Raw genomic sequence first — 9921 nt, 5'->3', positions numbered from 1 at the left:
CAGTTCCAGTGGGGGCTCAGCAGATTCCCCCCACCCGTCTGAACTGCCTAGCTGGTCGGATCAAGCTCCCCCTGAAAAGCCCCGGGTTAAAGAACTCTCCAATCCGCCAAGCCCAGAACCCCTGCTGCAGGCTGTTGCTCTCCATCCCAGCAAGGGGCTCGCTCGCGCGTCTCCTTTAAGGGCCGCCAAGTTCCCGTGACGTCAGGGCAGGAAGTGTTTGAGGAAGTGGTGCTGGGCTGGCTGCGTGGGGACCCTGAGTTTTCATGTCCTCTGTGGGTGTCGCTGGCGGCCCCGCGGCCCCCGGGGCAGGTGAGTCCCAGGCGAGGGCGGCTCGCTGCCCGTGGAAGGGTTCGCGTGGATGCGCGCTCCGCCTCTTCCCGGGGTCGGTGGCTGTGATCGGTGGGGACGCGACCCGCCAGCGGGCCGGGCCGCAGCAGCAACTTTTATTTATTAACTAAACCGGAGTGCTCCCCTCACCTGGAAGGGCAGCAGCCGCTGCTGACCCACCGTGCTTCGTGAGCTCCTTCTTTTCCTCTCTCTGAACTTGTCCTCTCCTCCTGCTTGCTTCTAGAGTTAGCAGGGCATCAATATGAGCTGGTCACCATCCCTCCCAACCCAGACCTGTGGGGCCTGGGAAATGAAAGAACGACTCGGGACCGGGGGATTTGGAAACGTCATCCGATGGCACAATCAGGTAGGGTCCTGGCCCCGGGGAGAGTGGGTGGGATTTCTTGGTGCTGCTTCTATCAGGGCCGGTGTGAATGGGTGGGCTCCCTCCTACTCTTGGCTAATGGGGCGGCAAGGGAGAGTAAGAAAACGGACTGCAAAGGGGTCTGAGAGCTGCAAAACGTTGACTCTCAAAAACCATCTTAACCATGCTACTTAAAAAGAAGAAAAAAAGAGTAAGCTGTCATTCTAGGTATTTCAAATAATATCCTTACTAATATTAGACTGACATGTAATACAGTACACACTGGTGAATGTTGTAGAATACAGTATAGTGTTAAAAGATGAGAACAATAAAAATGTTTTAAATAAATTTAAATTTTAAAATATGTTTAAATAGTTGGTAGTTCCGCGGCCTTTTGTACCGTCTGCACAAAGCACAGAGCTAAGGATGATGGGTGAAAATGTGCACTGTATAGGCCGCTGAGCGATTTGGATTAATTTCTTTTTGGATCTGATTATATTCTCATTATTTTAGTCCATATGTGTTTGACATGAGTTTCTCATGTTAAAATTTTTTGTTCTTCCAAATATTTTGGTTTGGGCTAGTGGTTTAAGTACACTGAAATTCTTTGCAGGACTCTCTTTAATTTACCGAATGAGAGTTATTTAATGCATTTTGGATAGTTAGTTCATCGTAATGCCTGAAAAGTACATGTCACCTGTGATATTTCTGTAGCTCCATCCCTCCTTCTGCAGTAGATCACTTACTTACCTCAGGGTTGCTGAGTAACAGACAGGGTGTGTAATGTTGTACTTGGGGGTCACAACCTGTACCCTAAGCCAGGTGCTGCCACCCATCTTCAACAAGCCAATTAAAAGAGTCAAATTAATAGTGGGGAGTCAATGTAGTCACCTTGGGAGGAGGGACAGAGAGACCCAGCAAACACACAAGTCTGTCTTCAGGATCCTGACTGGGCTTAGGGTTTAAACAGAAGAGCAGCCCGGTGGCCCAGCTTAGCACTGACCCATGTTGCCATCCTCTAAGATTTCTGAGAGTTCGTTACAAACCTTTCTCCAGAAGACAAATTCCCCTTCTGGGTGGTACCTTTTCTTCTCCCAACCTGAAATTCCTGGGGGAATTCCCATCTCTTTGGGGTTCAGTGTTTGAAGGTGTCTCTTTCATTTATATTTTCATTCTTCCTGGACAGTTGTAGGACCTTCTGATAGACCCTGGAGGGGCTCTCCAGAAGTGTATTTTTATTTTTTTAGGATTCTAGTCTTGGGCAACCCTTGAGAAACATAACCAAAATTAGAAGCCACCCTTCTAGGGAATCAATCCTTCCTGGACAGCTATAATTAAAGTCTTGCCTCGCAATTGAGCAGTCCAGGTGAGACACTAGCCTGGCTGATGGCGGTGATGACAGGGAGAAGTGGGCAAATGTAAGAGCTATCTAGGAGTAGCGTGAACAGGACTGGGTGGGATAGAGGGCACAGGGGTCAGAGTTGGGGAGGAGCCCAGCTGAAGTGGTGCTGTCTGAAGGACCTGCCTGTGTAGTCTAAAGTCCTCTGCCATCTTCATGGGCTGATCCACAGGAAAGCCAGGGGGCTGCTTTGAATGCGCAGGCGCGATCTTTGGTCCATATTTGAGATCAGAAGATGCAGCGTGTTTTCCTGTGGTTGTGCCTCTGTCCGAAGCCTCTTGAAGAATGCATCTCAGATGTGGTAGCCGCACTTGGCATCCAGCATCTTCTTGCTACTTTGTAGGCTTTCTCCTGTCTATACACAAAAGAATGCACGTAGCTATCACAGAGAAGTGCTGCCTAAGAACCGGGCTCATGGCTGCAAACCTATTGCATGCCAGCCTCAGGCCAGGTGTCTTCCGTGCGGGTTTTGTTTGCATTACTCTGAGCTGTGTACCTTGTCTGACATGCTTTACTTCCAGGGTCAGCAGCTCTAATTCCATTTCGTAGCCTAGGAAACAGAAGCACTGGGGAGTTAGGTAATATCCCGAAAGAGGACATACTGTTAACATGTACATCTATTTAGATCAAGACCACATACTCCACAGTGGCTTCTGCAGGTTGGAACTAGCATTTAGGACACACCCAGCATATTCCTAGTTATTTCGGAGGTACTAGTTGGTTCTTTACAATCAATCCAAACCATTTTGAAGTACTAAGGAAAAACTAAAGAATACCCAAATCTGTATTCCCCATTGAAAAAGAGCAGTGTAGCAATGCCCCTCCCCCAATTCCCTTGATTCCTGGGAATCACAGTGTGAGCTTGACAGTTTTTGCTGCTTAGGAATGCTTCTAAATCTCCTGCTCAGAGCCCAGCACAAACTGTGCCGGTTCAGGTAGGCCTTGAGATATATATAGAGAGAGGAAAAAGATCCAACTCCAGGGACCTCAGCCTGCAGTTCCTTTTGAGGGTAGGCAGGGGAAGTAGCCACACATTCTCACATTCACACAGAGGTTGGTTGGAATTCTGACTCACTTGCCACAACCTCTGGTGTGTGTTAGGGGTCCTCAGCCTGACTGCAAAGACATGAGGCAAATGCCCTGTGGAACTGTCGCAGGGTCCTTTGCAAATGTTACATTGTCCTGTAGGCTTTCAGGGGAAGGAGGCTAGCAAGTCTGGGGGACCCGTGTGAAGATTACAGGAAGTAGTGAACTGGCTGGCTGTCAGAAGGCAAAGTGTTATCACTTATTCTTCCTACAAAGCAGTGCTAGTCTTTACTGATAAGGCTAAGATCACTTCCGTCTGCCTTTGTGTTTTAATGTGTGATCTTGGAACTCAGGTCTTTAATGGGCGTGGCCCTGAACTCCTGCAGACAAAAAAAGAGAAGACACCCATCCTTAGTTAAGTCTACTTACACTGAATCAATTCTTAGAAATATGACTGAGTCTAGATTTAAGTCTCACGTGTGAAAGTAATAACAACTACTTACTGCTTATCAAGAATGTCATTTGTCGGCCAGGCATGGTGGCACACATCGTTAACCCCAGCACTCACAACACACAACACACGGGACAGAGGCAGGCGGATCATTGTAAGTTTGAGGCCAGCCTGGCTTACACAGTGAGTTCCAGCACAGCCAGAGCTATATAGTGAGACACTATCTAAAAACAAAACAAGCCGTGCTAGCTGCGCCAGGTGCTGTGTCCATATTCTCTTGCTTGCTTGGTAGCAAGGGAAGACTTTGAGGAAATGGAACTTCGTCAGGTTCTTGAGAGGAAGTGGACTTTAGCTGGCTTGTCAGGAAAAGAGACGATTACGTGGGTAGAGCATCATCTAAGGAAATGATAGTTTCATGCTCTGCTCAAGGCTGCCTGAGGATCGCACCCTGCATTTCATTTTAATTGGCATCCCTGGAAGGGTCAAGTTTTTTCTCATCTGTGGATAAAGAGCCAGAGGTCTGATGGACTCAGTGCCGCGTATTTAGTTGCTCAAGGAGTCGATAATGCATTTGTCCCTTGAGTCTGTTCCTGACATCTGTGGGAGAGATTGGAGGACACTGTGTGTCTGCCTTGCAGGAAGACTGAGGAGTTGTGGCCCTTTATCATAGGAAAGGTGTCTGTGCCACTTGGCAAGTCCCAGATAAAGATGCATCTAGACCTCTTTTTTTTTTTTTAGAAAAGTATCTATTTTATTGTTTGAGATTATAATATAATTATATCATTTCCGTTTCCTTTCCTTTCCTCCCACCAAACCCTCCCATATACTCCCCTTACTGTCTTTCAAATTCATGGCCCCCTTTATTATTAATTATTGTTATACACCTACATGCATATTGATATACATGTGTGTTTATAAATACAACCTGCTCAGTCCGTATAATGTGATATATATATATATATATCTTCAGGGCTAACAATCAGTGTTTTCCCCCTGGGAAAGACACTTGCTTCCACTCTCAGTCAGTATTCCTTTGTTGCCTATAGTTATTTATGTAGGCTTCAGGCCTCGTAGGGTTTTCCCTGTCCATGTTGGCACGTCTATTATTTTGTCCTTGTTCAGCTCATGTTTAGGCAGTCATGTTAGTGAGACTTTGTGGGTGTGGCTCCTGATATTATGCGATGAGTCTCATAGCAAGCCCCCCTCTTACAGTCTTTCCCCCTCTTCTGAAATGATCCCCGAGCCTTAGGTACAGGAGTTGTTAAATGTATCCCAGGCCTCTGCTTTCCAGTGCATATTTGAGAAGTTTGTACGGTGTATTTTGATCACATTCAACTCCTCTCTCCTGACTCCTCCCAGCTCTCTCCCACTTCCCTAACCATCCAGCTTTGTGTCTTTTAAACCATCCGGTCTAATGTATGCTGCATCTCACAGAGGTGTGGTTGCCACCACAGAACACACCCTTACAGAGAACCGATTCTGCCTCTCTCAGCATCTATACTCTGCCAATAACTAGGGGTGAGACTTTCTGCCTACCTCCCTCTCCGTGCTTGGATGTTCCCTGGCTGAGCCTGTGCGTGCTTCATACTGCTGTGAGTCCGTACATGAACACCTTCCTTGTCCTGTGTGTGCTTCATACTGCTGTGAGTCCATACGTGAACACCTTCCTTGTCCTGTGTGTGTTTCATACTGCTGTGAGTCCATACATGAACACCTTCCTTGTCCTGTGTGTGCTTCATACTGCTGTGAGTCCATACATGAACACCTTCCTTGTCCTGTGTGTGCTTCATACTGCTGTGAGTCCATACGTGAACACTATCCTTGTCCTGTGTGTGCTTCATACTGCTGTGAGTCCATACGTGAACACCTTCCTTGTCCTGTGTGTGCTTCATACTGCTGTGAGTCCATACATGAACACCTTCCTTGTCCTGTGTGTGCTTCATACTGCTGTGAGTCCATACGTGAACACTATCCTTGTCCTGTGTGTGCTTCATACTGCTGTGAGTCCATACGTGAACACCTTCCTTGTCCTGTGTGTGTTTCATACTGCTGTGAGTCCATACGTGAACACTATCCTTGTCCTGTGTGTGCTTCATACTGCTGTGAGTCCATACGTGAACACCTTCCTTGTCCTGTGTGTGTTTCATACTGCTGTGAGTCCATACATGAACACCTTCCTTGTCCTGTGTGTGTTTCATACTGCTGTGAGTCCATACGTGAACACCTTCCTTGTCCTGTGTGTGCTTCATACTGCTGTGAGTCCATACATGAACACCTTCCTTGTCCTGTGTGTGCTGTCATACTGCTGTGAGTCCATACATGAACACCTTCCTTGTCCTGTGTGTGTTTCATACTGCTGTGAGTCCATACATGAACACCTTCCTTGTCCTGTGTGTGCTGTCATACTGCTGTGAGTCCATACGTGAACACCTTCCTTGTCCTGTGTGTGCTTCATACTGCTGGGAGTCCATACATGAACACCTTCCTTGTCCTGTGTGTGCTTCATACTGCTGGGAGTCCATACGTGAACACCTTCCTTGTCCTGTGTGTGCTTCATACTGCTGTGAGTCCATACATGAACACCTTCCTTGTCCTGTGTGTGTTTCATACTGCTGTGAGTCCATACATGAACACCTTCCTTGTCCTGTGTGTGTTTCATACTGCTGTGAGTCCATACATGAACACCTTCCTTGTCCTGTGTGTGCTTCATACTGCTGTGAGTCCATACATGAACACCTTCCTTGTCCTGTGTGTGCTTCATACTGCTGTGAGTCCATACATGAACACCTTCCTTGTCCTGTGTGTGCTTCATACTGCTGTGAGTCCATACGTGAACACTATCCTTGTCCTGTGTGTGTTTCATACTGCTGTGAGTCCATACGTGAACACTATCCTTGTCCTGTGTGTGCTTCATACTGCTGTGAGTCCATACATGAACACCTTCCTTGTCCTGTGTGTGCTTCATACTGCTGGGAGTCCATACGTGAACACCTTCCTTGTCCTGTGTGTGCTTCATACTGCTGTGAGTCCATACATGAACACCTTCCTTGTCCTGTGTGTGCTTCATACTGCTGTGAGTCCATACATGAACACCTTCCTTGTCCTGTGTGTGCTTCATACTGCTGTGAGTCCATACGTGAACACTATCCTTGTCCTGTGTGTGCTTCATACTGCTGTGAGTCCATACGTGAACACTATCCTTGTCCTGTGTGTGCTTCATACTGCTGGGAGTCCATACGTGAACACCTTCCTTGTCCTGTGTGTGCTTCATATGCTGGGAGTCCATACGTGAACACCTTCCTTGTCCTGTGTGTGCTTCATACTGCTGTGAGTCCATACATGAACACCTTCCTTGTCCTGTGTGTGCTTCATATGCTGGGAGTTCATACATGAAACGGCCCCCCCTTGGTCCTGAAAATACTCTTTTGTTGTAGTCTCTGGCTCTTACAGTCTTTCCAGGATGACACCTGAGTTTAGGGAAGAGGGATGTGATGTAGGCGTCTCATTTAGAGCTGAGCATTCCAGGCTCTTGATGTTGATCAGCTGTGGACCTTTGTGTTAACTGCCATTCACTGCATGTGGAAACTTCTCTGATGAGATTGAACAACACCCAGCACACCGCTCTGGGTCTCCAGGACCCGTGGTAGTTAGTGCCTCTAAACCAACTGACTCTCCAGCCTAGGTACCATCCATGGGCTCTTTCTGGGCTCAATTTCACACCTTTTTTCCCCCCTGAAACATTGATCTTGGGCAGGATCTGACTTCCGACTATATCCCGATCACACTGCTACTACTTGGGTGGTGGTAAGTGATTGAGCTCCCTGGAATGTAGTTCTAAGGGGACTTCTGCACTTCCTGTGAGTTTCCCCTGGATTGTTAGGAGGCTAACTACAGGGCCCAGGGTGACCCTTCTGTTTTCTTTATAGACTGGCCTTCTAGCTCCCTTTGTGCAGTCCCTTTCTGGTGGCTGCCAGCATCCTGAACATGTCTTTCCTTACCCCCCACCCTCTTCAAACTTTATAATACACGGTCATACACAAGGTTTGTGTTTTTGTGTAAAAGGCAAAAAACAGGCCTTCAAAAATCAGCTATGTTCAATATAGCCAATACGATTGGCCCTTTCCCTTTTATTGAGAATATAGACAATTTTTAAATTGTATTCTATTTAATGAGTCTGCTTACTAGCAAGTTGGAGAAATTCCTAATTTGGTTTCTGTTGCTATGATAGCCACTGTGACCAATATCAACTTGGGGAAGAAAGGGTTTATCTGGCTTACAGGCCCTTCATGTAAAGAAGCCAAGGCAGGAACCTGGAGGCAGGAGCTGAAGCAGAGACCATGGAGAAATGCTGCTTACTATCTTGCTTTCTGTAGCTTGCTCAGCCTTTCTATAAAGCCCAGGACCACCTGTCTATGGGGCAACACCATTCACAGTGGGCTGGGCCCTCCCACATCAATCATTAATCAAGAAAATATCCCACAGGCTTCGCTGTAGGCAATTAGATGGGGTCAGTTTTTCGGTTAAGGTTCCCAGATGATTCAAGCTTATATCAAATTGACAAAACAGAAGAAATTTGAATCTAAACACTAATAGGAAGTAAAACTGAAAACTAAGTTCCAGTCAGTTTGAGACAAATTGGGGGCTCATGACCTTGAGGTATTGCTTGTCCAAGCTGTGGCTTCTGAGAACGTACGCCAACTAGAGAAACGCGTTCCTAACATGGCCTCTCACTCCTGAAGACCACAGATGGACTTCGCTCTCGTTCGACTGTGAGCCACGGTGATTGATTCAGCATCAGTAGGAGCTACAATATAAAAAGGAAGCCAGCTCGTCAGAGAGAGCCTCAGAATCCATGCTTACAATCAGGATCTTCGTAGAGCATATACTTTTGTTGTATGGGAGCCTAGGCAGATTGGATGCTCAACTTACTAGACCTGGATGGAGGTGGGGGTTCTTTGGACTTCCCACAGGACAGGGAACCCTGATTGCTTTTCGGGCTGAGGGGGGGGAGGGACTTAATTGGGGGAGGGGGAGGGAAGTGGGAGGCGGTGGCGGGGAAGAGACAGAAATCTTTAATAAATAAATAAATTAAAAAATTATAATCACAAAAAAAATAAATAAATAAAATAAATTTTAAAAAATCCAAAAAAAAAAAAAAAACAATCAGGATCTTTAACAAAGAAAAGGAAAGAGGGATTCAGGGGCAGTTAATATACCTCCTGAGGGCCGGCCGGAGGGGCTGTTGAAGTCACCAAAGTGGATCGTAGCTGCAGCACAAACGCACTACAGAAATGCATCTCACTTCTTTAAGAAGTCTGGATGACCTTTGAGAAGGTCTGTCTAAAGTTATACATGTGTGACTCGGTTTACATGAAATGTCAAATTATGAAGTCCATGCAAGCAGAGAAGAGATCGGTATTGTCTAGGGGTGAGAGGGACTCTGGGGAAGATGGGAAGTGACTCCTATTGTGAGTGTGGGGTTTGTGGGGAGGGACCCTGCTCCAGCATTGTGGCTTTGGTTGTATACTTAGAACATACCAGAAAACTAGGCATGGAAGTAAGTGCCTCTTGGACACCATAAGCCCTAGTTTTGGAGTCAAACAGATCTGAGACTGTTTTAGACGTTTTGTAATATTTGTGCTCTGGCATCAGAGTACTAATGACCAATCTTATTTCTGAAGTTTTCAGCCTTCGCCACAGTTTTAGGGTTGATTTATTGATTGGTGATCACATTAGATGACTGCCCACTGTGTCTGGAGAGTTCCATTTTCCTTCTATTACCAGGTAGGCCCAGGCCCTTGCAGGAGTTTTGGCCATTTGGATAAATATGAGGCAAGTTGGATCCTAATGACTTGGGCACTAGCTTCTTGGACACTGGAAGTCTTGCCACGGTCTTCTTGTCATTTCCAGTCCCACATTAATTACATCACAGGGCCAACAGTCTTAGCTGTGTTGACCGTGGCTGATTTTGAAGGTCTTTAGAGGTTTCAGTCCTTCACCTTCTATATGTAGAAGCAGAAATCTTGTTCTGTATGGAGAATAACCCACCATCAGTGTTGAATGAGTGAGGTTTTTTTAAGTGAGTAGCAAGCAAAACTGAAAGAACAAATAGAAATAACTTAGAGGTGGATAACAGGGCACCATCAAACTGGGCGCTTAGATCGTTCAGAGAGAACATTCCGGAGTAGTCCTTGGCAGAGCATAGGAAAGCATCTTCAGGTAGGTGCTTGCATCAACCATGAGACATCCACTGGGAAGCCCTGCTGAAGCTCTCGTGCTAGGGTTCCCAGATGAGAGATTTCCAGGCAGGATAAACTTTTACCTTCCTGTCCCTACTGTAGGCGTTTTTATACT

The 9921-nt window shown here is 46.5% G+C and overlaps 1 protein-coding gene across 2 annotated transcripts in view; it reads left to right on the top strand.

Moving 5' to 3' along the window:
• The first annotated feature begins 206 nt into the window (after positions 1 to 206).
• Positions 207 to 9921, top strand: part of Ikbkb (inhibitor of nuclear factor kappa B kinase subunit beta) — a 49032-nt gene continuing 39317 nt past the window's right edge. For both annotated transcript variants that reach the window (XM_075986325.1, XM_075986324.1), the window contains exons 1-2: positions 207 to 309; positions 572 to 694. In XM_075986325.1, the coding sequence (XP_075842440.1) occupies positions 590 to 694 (105 nt within the window). In that variant the 5' untranslated portion in view covers positions 207 to 309; positions 572 to 589. The remainder of the gene's footprint in view (positions 310 to 571; positions 695 to 9921) is intronic.

The sequence above is a fragment of the Microtus pennsylvanicus genome, chromosome 9, assembly GCF_037038515.1.
Source record: "Microtus pennsylvanicus isolate mMicPen1 chromosome 9, mMicPen1.hap1, whole genome shotgun sequence".
Taxonomy (NCBI): Eukaryota; Metazoa; Chordata; class Mammalia; order Rodentia; family Cricetidae; genus Microtus; species Microtus pennsylvanicus.
Note: the sequence above shows the minus strand (reverse complement) of the source record. Positions and strands in the feature narration are given on the sequence as shown.